The sequence below is a fragment of the Tursiops truncatus genome, chromosome 12 (genome assembly GCF_011762595.2).
Source record: "Tursiops truncatus isolate mTurTru1 chromosome 12, mTurTru1.mat.Y, whole genome shotgun sequence".
Taxonomy (NCBI): Eukaryota; Metazoa; Chordata; class Mammalia; order Artiodactyla; family Delphinidae; genus Tursiops; species Tursiops truncatus.
In genome coordinates this window covers 54,912,564-54,931,824 of record NC_047045.1, presented here as the reverse complement: position 1 = coordinate 54,931,824, position 19,261 = coordinate 54,912,564, and the positions used below count along the sequence as shown (strand labels likewise).

At 36.4% G+C, this 19,261-nt stretch overlaps 1 protein-coding gene and 1 long non-coding RNA gene across 5 annotated transcripts in view; one reads left to right on the top strand and one right to left on the bottom strand.

The window, feature by feature from the left end:
* The window catches only part of ECHDC1 (ethylmalonyl-CoA decarboxylase 1), a 45,117-nt gene that overhangs the window by 7,831 nt on the left and 18,025 nt on the right, over positions 1-19,261 (top strand). For 3 of the 4 annotated variants that reach the window (XM_019951757.3, XM_019951760.3, XM_019951756.3), the window contains exons 2-5: positions 3,065-3,112; positions 6,671-6,892; positions 9,438-9,580; positions 18,260-18,312. In XM_019951757.3, coding sequence (XP_019807316.1) covers positions 6,673-6,892; positions 9,438-9,580; positions 18,260-18,312 — 416 coding nt within the window. In that variant the 5' untranslated portion in view covers positions 3,065-3,112; positions 6,671-6,672. The remainder of the gene's footprint in view (positions 1-3,064; positions 3,113-6,670; positions 6,893-9,437; positions 9,581-18,259; positions 18,313-19,261) is intronic. The other variant, XM_004312709.4, reaches the window with a different exon arrangement.
* LOC117314496 (uncharacterized) lies at positions 10,658-18,926 on the bottom strand. The gene is made up of 2 exons (XR_004529249.2): positions 18,667-18,926; positions 10,658-14,854 (listed from the first exon to the last, which is right to left on the bottom strand). It is a non-coding gene; the product is annotated as an uncharacterized lncRNA (long non-coding RNA).

Below are 19,261 nucleotides of genomic sequence, written 5' to 3'. Positions count from 1 at the left end.
TTTAAACATACTTTTTGTCCTGAAGAAAATTTATAAAATCAAAAATGCCTCCGAACCTTTTCGTTGCCTCTGATCCTGGGACAAATCCAAAATGCCGATTGCTTAACTACATGCTTATAAAAGACCAGAATCTCAGCCCTTGTTTGTTCACTTACACTTTCAGATAATATGGTAGTTTAATAGTGGTTTACACCTTGTCATCTTCTAAGTACTGAACTATTGTCTAATTTAATCTCTGAGTTTAGAATTGGGATGAAAGTATCCATAATAGGCTATTTCAAATGTCAAGAATTGGATCCCTAAACTTGAGATCAGCAAATCTAATGGGCTTAAGCAGTGCCCTTGAGTTTCTCTGGTACTAGTGTGTGGCACAGACAAGGGGATATGAGGGGAGGAGAGAAAAGAAAGGAGAGTTAGTGCAAGGGGGACAAGAGTGAGGGGGGAAAAGAAAAAAAATATGGAATCAATAGAGAAAAAGGATAATGAGGTTTTTATTATAAGGTTTCCATGGAAAAATCAGCATATCAGAGTTGTCCAATGAGGCAAAAATGTTAGTAACATGAATATTTAAATTTGTAATGATTTAAGTATGAGGAGATACAGATCTGATGATGTCTATACTAATTGCCCTTGTTTTGGTTATTGGAGGTAGGGAAGTGTGTGAAGACAGAACAGACAGACTCCTTACAATGAAAGAAGATAACATTTATTGAATCTATTATCCCTTCATAATACTTAAAAATGCTAATGATTTTATAAGCCTTACCCCTTCTTATTTTCTAGTTTAACTCCTTATTCTTTTCCCTAAACAGAATACTATGGAAAACAGGTAAATTTATTTATTTTTTTAAATAGCCATTTAAGTTCTCATCAAATTTCTTTGGCACAATTCTTTTATACTGAAGTCATGGTCAATGTGGAAGAGACCTCTGCCCCAACTGAATTTTCCATTGAGTGGTCTCTTCTATATATGACTTATCCCCAGGGGCAAAACATGCATAGAGCATATTCTAGGCAAAAGCAAGCTTGGTCATACTGTGTTTTGCTCTGACCCTCTATGTAGACCTCTCAGTTTTGTGAACTGATCTGGCAGGTGACCTTGAGAGCTTATTTTTCTTAGACTAGAAGCAGGCCTAAGGAACCCTGAGCCCTACTGCCTTTAACCTTCTTCAGATGCCTTCCGAAGATAAAGGCAGCCCCTGCTTCCATGTACCACACAAGCTGAAAAAGAAAGAGAGGAGAGGAGAGAGAGAACCCAGTAGAGAGGAAAAGGAGGAAAGGAGGGAGATGAGAACAAAGAAATCCAAAGTGGCAGCAGTGCCAATGGAAACAGTTTCACTCTGTTGCCTTCTACAGAAAGCTGTGGTACTTTGAATGTCGTTGGCTCAAAACCGATAGCATCTTCCTTTGAAGGAGGAGTGGGGAAGGTAGGGCAAAATAGGTCCAGTCATGGGTTCCCCATTTAAATTTGCCACGAACAGTTACTAGGTCTTCTTTAAAATTAATTAATTTTTATTTATTTTGGTTGCACCGGGTCTTAGTTGTGACATGGTCTTAACCTCAGTACTCACTGGGTAAATTGCCTTTCATTCCTAGGAAGTTAGAGAATGTAACAGGCTAGTCCTAACCCTTGTGAGGGAAATCTGGTTATATAGTTAAAGTAGGAAGAATACTACTAACCAGACCCTTGTAAAATATGTATTACCAACTACAGACATTATAAATAGGTAGAGCGATGTTTTGTTATCTATTACTTACCATCATTTCTTAAAAAGTGTTAGTATTTTCATTAATGATCCAATAGAGATTGTGTTGTATGCAAACCCAATTTGTAAACATGAAAAGAAAAAAAATATCAGACCCAAAGCTCTTGTCTGTTTTGTGAAAAGGAGCAGGGGCTCCTAAGCTAGGACTGACGGTGGAGTCGTGGTCCTGGATCAAACTGACCAGGGGCCAGTGAAAAGGAGATCTCCTTCTCTGGCTGACTGTAATACCCTTGAGCACTTGTAGCTACATATCCTGGACTTGCATTTCCTAGAATTCCAACAATGGAATAAACTTTTTCTATATGGCAAATAGAGATCTTTTATTTAGTTTGGGGAATGATGGTTAGGTACAGTAATCCCTGTATGGTAATAACCACGTTAGGTATCATTTAGTACCGCAAATATTAAATGTAAAGCTCTGTATGCTAAAGCCATGAATAAGATGTGGTCCCTACCCGTAAGAGTTTTTGAATTTACTGGAGGCAGGAGCTTCATCTCTAATTCGTTCTTATCTGGTTTCTGGCTGTACATCAATTTTTAAGAAATATCATTACCTTTAATAAGGACACTTGCTCAGTTGTCAGACCTGCCAGAACCTTCAGACACCTATGTGGCCACCAATGGCAATATCTGTGTTCTTTATTAAATATCTTCTATGCAAAAAACAGAGTACTTAGAAAACTAGTCTTGAAATCGGCAGTTTAGAAGGTTGGGAGAGATTACTAGCAAAGGTAGAGACCATCCCCTCTAAATTTGGAATGATATCCTTCAGTTAAAAAAATGTTTAGTGAGAAATGTAGCATACATGCATATAGTGAAAAGAGCATAAGAAGAGTTTAAAGAAAGGCAACAACAAAAAGAAATACCTGTGTATCCATTACTTAGGTTAAGAAACTACAACACATTCCATTCTGAAACCTTACTTTTTCAAAAGTATGTTAGGTTAGCTTTCTTCATTCTTCATGTCTACATTTATTTTCATTCTGGCTAACTGTAATACAACCTGATTTCAAAGTAAGTAAATGAAAGCAATCTTTTATAGAAGTAATACATGAATAGTAGTGTCACACAGTTTCATATAACCTCATAAATGTTTTGATTTCATCCGATAGCCTTTATGTAAAGTATGTTCTTGTCTATTCAAAAGACTTGTGATTCTAGGCGGCTATTTAGTTACCTAAAATAGTGTCTCAAGTTTTAAAGGTTTTTATAAATTGATAATTTGTTTTAAAAAATTACATGTATTTATTTGGAGAAAAAGCAGAGTGAGAACTTCAAGAGCTTTCCTGTTGTTTCAGAATTTGACAGCAAGCAGGTCACTCTCTAGAGGAAAGCTTCACATAAAGGTAAGCTTTCATTACTTGTAAAATGGAAATGTGGGCCCTATTTTCTGTTTGTCTGTTTTCTAGATTTGTTTTGTGAGGGTAGTGGGACTATATAATTTTCATTCTAATATATTAGTGCTAACGTAATCAGGTGAAGAACTGATACTCTGGAAATATGTAAGATGAGAGTATTTTGAAAGTAGATCCCTCTGCCAATATTTTGGCCACAAGACACTGCAAAAAAAGAGCTGATCTGAGTTTACTTCTTTCTTTGGTTACTCCCCAGCAGAACTAGAATGTTGCTTGATTTTTGTTCTACTTCTGCTTAGAATGTTAAAACTTGGAAAGAATTAAGGGAAATAAAGTATAATCCCATGCACTGATTTAATGTCTTTGGATCCATTTCTGCCTATAGAAAATTCTTAGACTTCATGATAAAAGTTTATTGGTGAAGAGAAAAAAATCCTTTTATGAAGTTATGGCTATATTTTAAATTTGATGCAGGTCTCTAATAGAGCTTAATAAAAGGAGGTATTTTGTTCTATTTTCAACTAGAGAGTTGAATATTATTGCTGAGTGTGTATGTATTTTGTTTCTTTGATAAAACTAAAAATACTTTTTTTTTCTCTCTGAAATAGCTAGTTAGCAAAGGGGAGATCACTAAATAGGAACTCAATAAATACCAATTGAACTGTTACCAATTATATCTTACCAAATGCTCTTATCATATGCATGTATGTTTATATACTAGGATCCCAGTCCTTTGAACTTCTTGGCTATAAAAACCTATATACACATGGTGTAATTTACTTAATGGCTTTTATGCAAAGAAACTATTCAACCATTTTTTATTCTTAGAATGAAGCTATTTACTTTAAATAATCCAAGAAAGAATACTGTCCTGTTTTAAAAGATTTATCTTAATTGCTAATCTAGTTATTATGTATGTTTTTTGCAATTTGTCTTTTAAAAAGCAAGGAAGGCTTCCAAGCTCATTTTGAATGATATATTTTGACCTTATTTTTCCCACAGACTTTGATCACTGAACTTGAATCTAGGGATAGTGAAAGGGGAGATGAAAAAGAAAGAACAGTGGTTGGGGGTGAGAGGGCTTTTTGCACATTGCTGGAGTCGTGAGCATACATATAAATACACATATATATCTTGTCCTGAGAATATAAGTTTTGCTAATTTAATTTATTTCTAGCCCCATTGCTTGTAATTTCTCAATAACTCCTGAAATTTTGAGTGTAGATTTCCTCTGCTAGCTAAGAGAATCTTGAGAGAACTTGATACTTATATTTAGTTGATAATTTAGGAAGCCTCCAAAATCCTTGTGTTTTTTCATAACTCTTTCGTACTTTTTAATTAGTAAAAACATTGTATTTCCCCCCCCCATCCCTTTCATTTTCCATAGACCTAAATTTTCCCACCTTAATCACTTTATTTCCCCTTCAGGTTCATTTTTTAGGTTCATGCTCAAGTCCTGAGAAGGACTAATTTTAAATCTTTTCAATTTCTTTGAAAATGTATATGAAGATTTGTACTTCTGGGGGCATACAGTAGAAAGATAGCTCTGATCTTAAGGTGTAGTATACAACTGATTGGTGACCACTGTATTCATCCAGGTACATAGGTTTGAACTATGTTAGTCATAGAAGAAGTAAAGGATGAGAAAAATACAAAAGGTTGCATATGAGGAATGAAGGTGGGGAAGGAGATTGGGTTTTCCGCTGTGGCTTTCTGGGTTGAGGATACTAGGGAAGGAATAAAGTAGTTACAGGTTTTAAAAGTGTGAGTTAGGTTTAAACAGTGATTTTGAGAAACCTGTGGTACATCTAGAGGTGAGGAGTAAGGAAGTAGATTTTTGTTTGATTTAGGAGGACTTGGGCATAAGGTCTCAACTAGAGATGGAAATGTAGAATTTGTTGTCTTACGAGTTTTAATAAAAACTGTAGGCAAATGAATAAAAGAATTCCAACAAATTAGTACTAAAAAGGCAAAAAAATGAGCAAGAAAACTTGAAGAGGCACTTTATAAAAGATGATATGCAAATAACAAGCATATGAAAATGGAGCTTGACTTCATGAGACATCATAGAAATGCAAAGTGATACCACAATGATATACCACTCTCTAGAATGCCTAAAATGGAAAGAAAGGAAAAAAAAGACATTGGCAAGTGATAACAGGGTTGTGGAACAACTGGAACGTTCACTAGCTGTGGATGTGAAAACTCTTAGGCAGTATCTTTTAAAGTGAAATAAATGAACAGATGTGATCATTATGACCAGTGGTGTACCCGGAAAATGGCTGTGGGGGGGGCGGGGAGAGATTGATATGTAGAGTTTGCTAATACTCTCACCATGGTTAATTTCAAGCTACCTATGGTTTAAAAAGCAACTTGCAAAATTCTTCAGTGTTTAACAAGCAGTTTTAGCCAGCTGCTGCCTGACCCACTAATTCCATTTCTAGATATAGCCAGCAGAAAGGCATACTTGTTGACCCAAAAGACAGATACTAAAATGTTCACAGCAGCTCTACTTGTAATGCCAAAACCCAGAAACAACCCAGATGACTATTTACATTAGAATAGATGAATTGTGATATATTCATATAATAAAATACAACAATGAAAAGAATGGACTATTTAGAATCTAAGTACACATAATAATAGTAATGGGTGTCACAAACGTAGTTGAAACCAGACACAAAAGAATATTTACTATATTTTTCAATTTATATAAAGTTCAGTAGCAGGCAAGCTAATGTTGGTTATTAGAAGTCAAGATAGTTGTTATTTTTATTTGGAGTCATGTTCAGTTTCTTGATCTGAGTGCTATTTACTTGAATGTATTTACCTTGTGAAAATTCATTGAACTGTAACCTATGATTTGTATAATTTTCTGAACGTATTTTTTATGTGAACAAAAGTACTTACATAGGGCAAAAAAGCATTTGGGCAGATAGGAGATTACCCAGAGATGAGATATATAAAGTGAGAAGAGTGACAGAAGTTTGGGGAATACAGAAACCACACACATACATTCCTATTTCTTTGCCCACTTTCCTCAGGACCCATTCCAGCTTTTTCTATAAAGCATTACATAAGGTAAGGATAATGCTAAAAATAAATTTTCTGTTAGAGACTGGAACTGCTCTGTAGCATTTCTGCATAGAGATTGTTTCCAAGGGAACTTCTGGACTGAATTTATTCTTAGATTTAGAGTTAAAGGAAGAAGAACTGCTGTCATGAGGAAGACTCCCTGAAGGCAGGAGATGGTGCTAACTACAGAACAGCAACATTTTTCTAAATCCTCCTAGTGTGTTGGATCTCAGTAAATGCCCTATAACTACGTCATCATCTCCTGATGATATACTGAAATAATGTAACTTATATCCTTTGGTTTGAGAAGCGGGGGGGAAGGGAAGCAATCCTATACACTTCTCAGAGAGTGTTTTGAGAAGTAGGGAAGTCCTCCCAATAAACAGAAAGGTCTCCCACTAAAGCCTATTAATGTATAATATTCTAAAAGTGTCTGTTTATCCAGACTACTGCATACTTATCTTTCTTTTCCAGAAATGGCAAGACATGTTTTGAAGACATCACCTATCCCTATGAAGACAAAATTGCTACATCAAATAGGATTGTCACTTTATAGTACCTCTCATGGCTTCCATGAGGAAGAAGTGAAAAGAAAACTTGAGCAGTTTCCTGGTGGATCCATTGACCTTCAGAAGGAAGACAGTGGCATTGGTATTCTTACTCTGAACAATCCAAGTAAAATGAATGCCTTCTCAGGTATAGAGAGCTTTCTTTTGTTAGTTAAAAAATGACACTAAATCTAACCTGCTGTCCCATGCTTTTATCCTTAAATCTGTTGAAGAATTCTTGAAAGTCATGGTACTCTTTGTAGAACATGAGAAAACAAAACAAAACAATCACCTGAACCAGGAACTCTTTTACTAATTGTGAATATTTTAATGTTTTTAAAAAATCCGTGAGTATGGATGTTGGTAAAAAGGAAACCATCAAATTAATCTTGATTATTTTTTCCACTGAAATTTTAAGTGCTTAATAACTTCATTTGTTTGTGTTCAGCTAATGTCACTGGGAGACAAAGGGAAGGATGTTTCAAAGATTTTACAACCTAAAGAGAAAAGCCTAAAATGAGAAAAAAATTATTTAGCTTAAATTTTTTTTTCTATGAACTGAAATAAGACTGTCATTTTAACCATGTAGTTCCAATAATCACTGAGAACACTGCACTTGCCTACTTGTTGCCCCTTTCTAGCTCTGAGATACAGGTAAATACCTTTTATTTACTAGGCAGCACTCTTGGCATATAAGAATTTTATATTTAAGAGACCTCAAGGTCCAGGACCTGTGATAATTTGTAATTTTTTGCCAAAGCTCAAATTTGAATTATCCTACCATGAGGTTATACAAGAGCTCATGAGTTACCTTCCTGACTACCCAGCACTTGTGTTTCCAGGTGATTTTGGCAATCTCTGTTTGTTAGTTACATACTTATTGTGGGGGGAGCGAATTATATTTTATAGTAGCATTTGAAATATTGGGTTCAAAAATATCCCAGTAAAGTTTCTTGTGTCTATATATAATCCTACTTATACACATAACTCAGTAGACTGTAAACTTTGTAAATTATTAGTGGTGGGTCTTTAAACACAAGATGACTTTTCTTTACATTCAGCAGAATTCAGAGATGTCTCTATTAATGTTAACCAATAGAAGTATAATGCAGGACACAAGTGTCAGCTACATATGTAATTTAAAATTTCCTAGTAGCCATATTTTTAAAAAGGAAAAAGAAAGGTAAAATTAATTTTAATAACATATTTAACCCAGTGTACTCAAAATATTTCAACAAATGACTGATACAAAAATTATTAATGAGGTATTTTCCTCTTTTCTTTTTTCATACCAATTCTCTGAAATCTGTTATGTATTTTACACTACTGTTACCAAATCAGGTCTGGTTGCTTGCCACTCAAAAATCAATACTCAAGAGACAGATGTTGGTAGAAAGGAAAGTAGCTTTTAATCAGAATGCTGGCAATCTGGGGAGATGTTGGATTCAGTTGTCCCCCAAAAACCAGCTCTGAAGATTCTGCTCAGCCATGAAAGTTTTAAAGGGAAAAGGGGAAGTAATCTCAGTCGTTGAGATAAGGGGTCAGAATCGTCGCCATCCCCGAGTGTGTGCAGGCTTGTTGACTTCTTGTGATTTTTCTTTAGATGCTATCTTGTTCACACAGATTTGTTCTCGAGATTTCTGAAGGGGAAGCTAGGGAAGAGATCTGGTCATGTCTTAATTACTTATTCTTCATTTCTACTTCTTTGATCTACGGAAAGAGCCAACAGGTTAGGCAACGTATTGTGTGATCAAAAGATCTGAAAGTTGTGCTAGGGCCAGAGATGAGTAGAGGATGGGGGTGCCTGGCTTAAGGTTAGTGACAAGACAAAAGGGGCCTCCTGTAGAGAGCTCTTTCCTGCAAAGAGGCCTTTCCTGCCCAAAGCTGTTCACACTACTGCACATCTCAGTTTAGGCTAGCCATGTTTCAAGTGCTCAATGACTACATGTGCGTGGTGGCTGCTTTACTGGACAGTGCAGCTGCATACCCTCAACTGGTTCAGAGAATAAAAGCCAGTTTTTATATTAGCCTAGGAAAAATAAAATTAGAAAGGTAAGACTGCTCGAGAGATTTAGACTAGATAAATACTTGTTTTAACTTACTACTGAATAGCTACAATTTATAATTTATATTAGTAAAACTTCTTATTCAAACGGAAACAAGTATTAATTTGATGCCTAATATTTAAAACTAATACAAGCAGAACTGCTTTGATTTGGATGATGGTGGTTGGGTTGGGTTGGGTTGTGAGATGATGAATTAGCCCCACACCACACAACTCTCAAGGCCCTTGTTTGAAAATCAGCCAACCAGATACTCTTTAAGGTCTGTTTCAACTCTTACGTTTATTTTACAAAGTCAAAAAGATTATTTTAACTACTGGTACAGATTTCTCATACTTAGGGCCAGCATTATTTTTTCTACCTAACCACATATTTATGTGACTTCTTAATTAAGGGAGAGAGAGAGAGAAAGAGGTCACTATCAAGTTGTAAACTTTTAAAGCAGAGACTGTCATGCTTGCCTCTTTTGTATATACTCCTTAGTACCAACATGATAGGCATTTGATAGACATTCAGTAAATATTTGTAAAATTTGTGACCTAAGAGTCTTGTTTGACACCTTACAGTTTCTGAATTATTTCTATTTGTCCAATATTTTATGTGTTTTTGACTCCCTCTCCCCTCTGGCAGGTGTTATGATGCTACAACTTCTGGAAAAAGTGATTGAGTTGGAAAATTGGACAGAGGGGAAAGGTCTCATTGTCCACGGAGCAAAAAATACTTTCTCCTCAGGATCTGATCTGAATGCTGTGAAAGCACTAGGAACTCCAGAGGCAAGTATTGTATGAATTATGCAATAGGTTCTACATGTTTGTCAGACATCTGGGCTGAGATACTTATGTTCTACTTATATGGTTATTATCATGACAGCTTTTCTTTAATAGCTTTCCAAGGATCCGAGTTTTTGTTTTGCTTCTTAAAGTAAAGATTAGCTTGTAATAGTGTGAAGTAATGAGGAATAAAGTGAAGGACAGGAAGACTAGCAATAAAAAGTTCATTATTAAAGCCAGCAAGGATTTTAATTTTTTAAGTGGAAGTCCCTTAGCATCTCATGATAAGGAGTTTTCCATGAGGTACCTAGCATAGCTTTGGCACATGGTAGACTTCAAAAAATGCTAACAGTTAAAAAATTTTCTTTTGAATTATGATTACAGAAAAGGAATCCGAATCATCTCTCATTATCTGTCCTCCGAGCAACCTGTTTTTCTTGAATTCAGCTGTCCACTAACATCCCCTAGGCAGGGAAAAAAAAAAAAAGAGAGTGAGAGTGAGAGTGAGAGAGAGAGAGAGAGAGAGAGAGAGAGGAGAGAGAGAGAGAAGAAAAAGAAAAAAATATCTGTTGCCATTTAATTATAGATGTGAGCTGTACGTAGGTAATAATGTTTTAATATTATTGCACAACTCTCATACCACTCTATGTAGTATAATGATCTCTATTTGCATAATATATGAGGAAGGATCTCTCTTTTGGAAATTTTGATAGATTTGTATTTGAATGCTGGTTTCAACATTTTCTGGCTAAGTGATTGGGTAAATCACTTACTCTTTCTAAGTCTTATTTTCCTAATCTATAAATAAGAATTGTATATTTCACAGAGCTATCGTGAGGATTTAAGATAATATATATAAAGTGCCTACTAGCATGGTGTCTGAAAAAGGTAGCTATTATTTTTATTTCAAAGATCGTCATCCATAATGATCCGTAATTTGTAGCAGCACTAGCCTTAAATTTGTAATGCCTCTGAACGGTTAGAGTGAAACTGCAGAAATGCATCTCGGGGCGGGGGGCTCCGAGGAGCTCTGGTTCTTTATGTCTCAGATTGGAAAGAATTCAGCAAGAGGCAAAGTGATAGATAAGAAATGATTTATTAGAATAGGATGCTTATAGGTTTACAAGCAGGCAGGCAGGAGGGTGCTGCCCTGAGAACTTAGTAGGCTACAGTTTTATAATCAAAGGAAAAGTGGGGAGGGGGAGAAGACCACCTTCTTCCTCATTCTTGAGTAGACATCACACTTCCAACATTGGTTCCTCCTCCATGTCGGGTGGGGGATTTTTCTTGTCCCTACATGGTCAAACTGGGGCTGTCATAGTGTAATGGAAATGAGCAAAAAGGTGGTAACATATACTAAAATATGATAAATCATCTCAGCTTTCAGTATAATGTCACCTTTTCCTTATATTTTTATTTTCAGTGTATGCAGAGAAGCATGTCCTAGAAATCATTAACTTACTGACCTCACTGGACAGGATGTGGGTCTCAATCCACCATTATTTTATTGTTTGGGGCATGTGTCATGCTTCTGTTGCATGATTTTGTTGCTAAGCAAGCCTGCTTGGTTTTGTGGTGAAGCAAACCTGCTTTCTTGAGTGATCATTACCTTACAGGGTCTCCCATGCTTTGTCTTTACTTACAATCTCCTAGTGGGATTAACTATTTAATCACCTACTTTGTCCCTTTAATCTGTCCCTATCAAGAGCACTAAGCTGCGGATCTGAATATATGGATTCTTGCCCAGGCGTTACTGATAATTAACTATGTGACCTGCAAGTCATTTGATTATAATTTTTCATTTCTAGAATAATTGTATTGCTAAGCACTTTACTTTGTTCACAAAAGATACTATAAAGATATTGTAGAATGAGATAATAGATTACTGTGGGTCTGGTGTGTTGTCAGCGTTGGGCTGCACCCTGCAGGCCTGCAAGGCCTGTATTTGCCCAGCTTTAAGACCTAAGAAAGAGCCCCGAGTCAGTGACAGAGACATCAGTGGTTCAGTGGATAGGGGGAGCGTCTGAAGCAAGGTCCTGGAGCAACACCTCACCATCTGCAGCAGATGGCGGGTAGGACAGGGCAGGACAGTCTTCACTCCAAGGGCAAGGGGAGATGGGAGATTGCCAGTTTTAAGGGGAATTAACCTCAGGTTGGCTCATTGGTTACCAGGGAAACTAGCAGAGGGGCACGCCCCTCACTACCCCTTTGTTAAGAACAGTCACTAGCTGGGGCCTGGGGCAGGTATGTAGGAAGGTCAGTCATGTGAGTAGGGTGTAGGTAAAGCAGGCACTGGTGGAGCAGGGAATGTATAGAGAGCCAGAGAACAGCCATCTTGAGTGGCCTGACCTTCCAGTCAGATAGGAAAACACCCCTAAAAATGTGAAAGGTTATTTTGCTTTCTAGTTAGAAGGTTGTTGCTGTCTAACTAGATCATGTGGCCAGGAATTTTTCCCCTATAAATGTAAAAACTAAAAGTGGAGACATGCTAATTGTTTCACATATATGTAGCCAGCCTGATGTAAATCATGTAGAAAAATATGTATCATTTTTTTTCAGACTTCAGGTAAGGGATCACTAAATAAAGTTTATTCTTTCCAGTAAGGACATTCTCCAAGTAATCTGCTGTCTTGAACGCCTGCAGTAGAGTAAGATTGACTTTTGATCAACAGCTGAGAACTCGGGTGGTGTTACCCCAATGCTTAAATAACACTGCCGGTGTTCGTCCCTTGTAGCTGCACATCTGCCAGTCTCATTAGAAAAAAAAATCTGGAATTGTGATTCTGCTTTACAGTGTGTATGCTTCAAGCCCAGATTGGTATTTAAAATACCTTATTTTATTTAAAGCATTTTTTTGTGTAGATGGTTCCTTTATTGTACTTTTATGAAACGTTCTTAGTCATAGTTATAGGAAATATATAGCATGGAAATAAACAATTTGAGTAAATTCTCTTTATGGATAATATTAAGAAACACAGTAATATTTATAAAGTATGGTGTATTTGTCACATGATGATTTTTAAAATTAATAAGTGGAAGCAGTTTACATGAAGTTCCTGTTAACTGTTTCCATTTCTCATATAGAACATATTCCTGTATGCCTGAGAAGTAACTATAAATGTGTGTAAAACTGAAATTTTCAATGGCCTTGGGACTTTTGAGGCTCATGCATGTTTGTGAATTGCAGCTGCACGTATAAACGCATCTGTCCCTCACAGCTGAGAGATTCTGAGATGCTTAACATGACTTTAAGTATAAACAGCCTTTCTCTCAACAAAGCTCTTCTTTATCTAATATACTTACTCTTTGTTGTTGCAAATGCGTCATTGCATCTGCTTATTTGGTGAATTTACTCTTCTGAGGGTGATGAGATAAGTAGAATAGATGATTTTAGTAATTGGGTTACTTTCCCTTCTCATTATAATAAGATACATGAAAGTGATTATTAAATGGCTTTTTTAAAAAAGATAATTATGTTGATGTTTTTGCCACTGTATGTTTTCAGTTTTGAAAAAAATATTTTATTAATGAAAATTACCAAATATAAACAAAAGTAGACATGTCGACTGAAAAAAAGTGCATGACCTAAAAGTTGAGAGTTATGTATTTTTCAGCCGACATTCTTAGGACTTCAAGCCTGGAGACAGCATCTCAAATAACCCTGAGAAACTGCTCCGAGGAGGTGAGGGGGAACCGGAATATATAGGAGTATTTGCAGCAAAGGGCAGGTAGTCGGAATGTCAAAAGTTTATTGTTAATTAAAGAAAACCAGATATCTCAAGTTAAGGAATTTACTGCTTTTCTATGTATAGGGAGGTGCAAGAGTCTAGGCTCATTGAAATCATTCCTTTGATAGGCACTTCAGCTATCTGGGGCCAGTGTTCTGTGTTTTCTCATCCTGAGTTTCCTTAAATCTGCAGTGTTGGGGTGGCTGCAGTCTAATGACTGCTAGATGGGGGGCATTCCTTGTTTCCATCCCGAGTTCCCTCAGGGTTCACCATCAGCAGTGGCTGCTGTGACTGATGGCTGTGACATCCTTTGTTTAGTGATATGACAGGCAATATTTTTCTTCTCAGACTAATACGTTGAAACCCTCATGTACTCATAATAGTATCAACAGTCATCAACATTATATTTGCTTATCTGTCATTCTAGTTTTTTTTTCTTTATGTATGTGGTCTCCTAAGAGGTTGGTTTCATATTGGTACCCTTTGTTTAATGAGCAGGAAAAGAGCTCTAATTGTTCCTATTAGGCAGTTAATCCTTGGTTGAGAAGGTCCAGGCAGGGAGATGAATTAGCATAACACAAGCGTTAGCCCTGAAAAGTTATGGGACAGAAAAAAAGAATAAAATAGGAAAAAATCTAGTGTAAGTATTAACCCATTTATAAGATTTGAACTGATACTATCAATGTTCTGCAGACTAAAAGAAGTCTTTTTTCAGAGGGCAGAAATAATCAAAATCCAATTAGAAGCTTCAAGATTTGGGGTAATAAAAACCTGCTTACTCTGCAGTGAATGGGTTTAATGCCTCAAGGAAAAGTCTGGCGTTTTAGAAACCTTTATACTCTTAATCTAGCTGGAAGATAATATCCTCCTTTGTCCGCTGACCTCCCTTGTTACTTTTCTACCAGTCTGTTGCCCCCTATTTCTCTGTTGCTTAAATTTCCACAGCGACCTCAAAGTTCTTGTCTAACTTCTTTGCTTTTGCTATGACTGTTGTACAGTTCCATTGTAGCCTTATTAATTTGTAGACAAGCTATTATAATTTTCTTGAAACCCTTCCATGTATTTTGAGGAAATTAATATATACAACAAGCGCTTAGGGAAAAAAAAAGAGGCTCATTTATGGTTATGTTACTGTAAGGGGCACCCCTTCCAGGGCCCAAGAGTGGACTCTTGTCTAACACTCGGAATTGAATTGTCCAAGGAGACACCTGTACTGACAAAGCAAAAGACTTTACTAGGAAGGGGTGCCTGGGCAGAGAACAGCCAGGTATAAGGAACCCAGGAGAACTGCTCTGCCACGTGGCTTGTAATCTCAGGTTTTATGGTAATGGGGTTAGCTTTCCAGGTTGTCTCTGGATGATCGTCTTGCTTGTGCCCATATTTGGCCCACTTCCTGGCAGCGCATACATCTCTCAGTCAAGATGGTTTCCAGCGTGAGGATTTCTGGGAGGTTGGCAGGACATATTATGGGCTGGCATCTCCTCCCTCATTTTGGCCTCTCTTCCGGCTGGTGGTAGCTTGTCAGTTCTGTTTTCCTTATCAGGACCTCCTGTTGTGAGATAATTCATTCAAGCAATTATTACCCTGCCTGGCCAGGGCAGATGATTTCTGTCAGTGGTTCCCAAACAGTTCTAGGATAAGATATGTTTACAGGCTGGGCATTTTTCCACTCAGTATACATGTGGTTTAGAGTAAATATGACGTTGATAGTTCCCTTTGGCACTTAGGCTGGGCATTGTGCGTCTCATCTTTGTTAATTCTAGGAGGAGCTGGAGGAGGAGGGTTGGGTCTCAGGGTATCATCCAGATAGGATGGAAGTATCCCCTTCTGCAGCAGCTCTGAAAACCTTTATTAAGTTTAAGTTCCAGGCTCCCAACTTTCATTCATCAGAGTAGGTCTAGATTTTCATTGGTTCCTTTCTTTCAGTTTATTCTATCACAAGTCAGGGTTTCTCTGTCACTGGCTTATTTTCATCCTGTAGCCTAGGAAGAAGCCTGAACATTTAGTCATTGTTGGCTCAATAGCTTTGGGGAATAAATTTAATAAATTAAATATTTCTTCTCCCTAGGTCATGTTGGCTAGTGCAGTGTAATCTCTATGATACATTTAAAGCCAAAGCATACCTTATTATCTGATTGCTATTACTGATATTAATTATAATGATGATAGATAACATTCTTGTTCTGGTACTGTATGTCAGGCACTGTTCTAAGCTCTTCTGTGTTGTAACTTATTTATTACTAATTCCCCTAATGAGATATAGGTACTATTACTAGCACCATTTTACAGGTGAGGAGACCGAGGCACAGAGAGGTTAAGTATCTTGCCAAAATTCAAACTAGCTATTAAGTGGTAGAGCCCAGATTCAAACCTAGGCAGTTTAGCTCTAGAGTCTGTGTTGTTATCTATTATTCCATATTGCTTTTAAACATTTTTAGTGTGACTTTTATCTTTTGAATGAGAAGCATAATAGTACATAGGTTAATACCCGCTTCACTTTTATTTCTACCAATTCTAAATAATTCCATCAGTATTTTAAGTACTCTAAAATCTAGTAATAGAAAATAAGCCTATTAAAATTACTTTGTTGAGATAATTTAACAGGCTTTATAGGACAGATTTTTAATAGAATATAAACTATTCTAGTTTTAAACCTTCTAGCTCTTTGTGCTTGTGTTAATTTTCTCATCACTTTATTGTATAGACTGACCTTCCTGATAAAGGCTTTCAGTTAGGAAATTTGTATCATACTGGTTTTTACCACTCATTGACTGCCTTTGTTTTATGAATCAACATAGTTCTCCATCTTAAATTCATCTGAGTCAGTTAACTTCAGCAAGCACATACTATATGCAGAACATTGTACTACTAGCTTCTGAGGATAAAGAAGGCATTTTGTTAGCCTCAAAGACTTTATTATCTAGGCCTAGCAAATGCCATCTCCCCTTCTCCTCTATAAAACCTTCTCAACTACCCCAACCCAGTTGAAATGAATTGTTTCCTATTTGCCACTGTTCTCAGCTTGTTCAAGCATTTCTTAAAATACTTATTATACTATACCTTGATGCATGTTGCATTTCTTTATTTCTCACAAGATTTTTGAGGACTGGGAACTGGGACCACATTCTACTGATTATGTTCCCTATCCTTATTTTGTAGAGATGATGTGACTGATAATAAATCCAAATACAGTGTATACAATCTATAAATTCTGTAGTTAAGTTAGAAAAATAAAAATACTGCAGAAACACAAAGGAGAAAACTATTACTGTGGGATTTAGAAACTCCTGATGGAAAAATATTTGATCCGGGCATTCCTTGAAATAGGTAGAGAAAAGGACAGGCTGTTCCAAATAGTGGGAATGATGTAAGCAAAGACACAGGAACAACCGTAACTGCAAGGTGTTAAAAGAATGACAAATAGTTTGTCGTTGCAGAAGTTAAGATGCTTGGATGAGGGGTGCAGTAGTCAATAAAGTTGGTAAAGTAGTTTGGGATTAATCCTTCCCAAGGAATTTAGACTTCATTTTATTGGTGATATGAAATTATCATCCTACAGGGAGGTTTTTCAGGCAGGATGCAAGATATATCACAGAGGAAAAAGAAATTAAATATAGAGAGACCAGTTAGGAATCAAGGCTGTTGGTAATAATCTAAGCATGAGTAACACAAGTCTGAACTAGTGTTGCGGCAGAGAAAATAGAAAAAGAAGGGATTTGCATTGGAAATATTTCAGAGGAAGGATTGAGGGGACATGCTTGTTAACTCATCGAGCATGCGAGAACTGTGAAATGGAAGAGTTAAAGATTCTTTAATACCAAAATTCTGAGCCTTTTGGACCAGAAAACCTTTCCTATTAACTCAGAACTCACTCTGTGATCTTTTACAGAGTATCTAGGTACATTTTCATCTTTCCAACCATTCTTTAAGTCAAATAGAACAGGTTTTTAAAATTTTCATTCCTTCCTTATGGATGAGAAAACCGAAGTTCATAGTTATGACCTGCTCACGTTTATGTTATTATTATGTGGCAGTGCTAGGATTAAAACCCAGCTTTTTCACAACCAGTTGGTTTTGCCATGCTGAGTTTGAAGTATTAGCAGAATGTGAAATTTCTAGCAGGTTTTGGGACTCTACATGAAAACAGTAGTTGAAGCAATGGGAATGGTTGAGACTTCCAAGGGAAAAATTGTAGATAAAGGAGAGAAAGAGAATCATGGATTGGATCTTTGGTAATAGCATTTAGCTGAATAAAAAGAGAGAAAGAAGAAAACTGGAAAATAACAATCAAAGAAATAGGAAGGGGATCAGGAGTGGAAGATGTTGCTAGAAACTGAGAATATCAAAATGCAGAAACTGGTCAAAGCAAGATGCTATGTATACTACGGAGACACAGAGGAAGATGAGGATAAGGAAAAGCCATTTAATTTAACAATTAGGAGATTATTAGAAACCTTTGAGGAGAATCTTTTGAGAGAAGGCTGAAGACCACATTATACTAGTTGAAGAAAGTATATGAGGGAAAAAAGAAGGGGCAGTGAGTTTACACTACTATTAGGAAACTTGTTTTTTATGTTTATATTCTTAGGGGATCAGAGTTTGGGATAATAGGTGGGTTTGTCTTATGCCTCTTCCCTCCAAATTACCCTGAGTAGAACTCCCCTCTTTTCTGGGGTATATGACTTAGGTGTGAGAGTTACTCTCTCTCTCTCACACCTAAGTCTTTACTAATAGCGCATGCAAAGCTGAGCTCAAGGAACCCTAGAAGATCCACACAGCTAAATACTGCATCATTTGCATTTCAGACAGCTTCAAAGAGTTTTAAATGATAACCTCATTTTATAAAGTTTGGTATATTTTTGGCTTTATTACTTTCTAAATCCTGAAAGTGTTTTTTAATAATTTCTTATATAATACATTTGCATTGTATCTTTGTGCTTATTCTTATTTAAAGGATGGAATGGCCGTATGCATGTTCATGCAAAACACCTTAACAAGATTTATGAGGTAATGTATCTTTGTTTTTAAAATATAATTTCTAATAAACCAAAAATAGCTCTTCATTCTGTGATTTGCAGTAGATAAAAAGCAGTCACTGACTTTCTAACCATATTTATTCTAATGATGAACTATTTGTGCCATCAAGGATTGTCATATAATTAAATGTTACTGAAGGACATACAAGTATGTCTCTTAAAAAATAAGAGATGAGAGATAAAAAGAATTAAAGACATAGCACTTTTCCCTAAAGAGCTGTTATTTAGGTATAATCTGGTTATATTTAGGTATAGACATGGGAAGGTTAAATACTGTTACTAGAGCAGAATAGACACTGGTCAAGAGGTGACACATAAAGATTACCTAATATTCAAAATTAGTAGAATGTATAGTGAAGTGGTCTGTATCCGCAAGGAGATAGAAAAAGAGTTCCCAATTGGAGAAGGCTTTTACAGATTTCTGAGGAAGATGGATTCACTTTGCACCTAGATGAGGAAGAAAAATGAGAAAATTTTGGGCCTGTCATTTTGTATTTGGGGTTACAAAGTGTGAAATGATTGGGCTGATTAGCTTTCTACTTCTATATTCTGAATGTAAACAATTTAAATATAATTATAACTAAGGAAATTCATATTTATTTAGCATACTTGTTTATCGGACATCACTGTATTTTTGGTACTCTTTGTATGTGAGTCTAGAAAGAAAAGTGGAATCAACATTACTGTTTAAAATACCTTCTTCATTGTCTTAGCTCCTATTCACCTACTTCTCCCTATTACATTTGACTTTTTCTTAAATAAATCTTAAAACTTGGGTTTTTTTTTTTTTAATAATCCTTTTTAGGGACGTCCCTGGTGGTCCAGTGGTGCAGAGGACGTGGGTTCTATCCCTGGTCAGGGAACTAAGATCCCACATGCTGCAGGGTAACTAAGCCCATGTGCCACAACTACTGAACTCA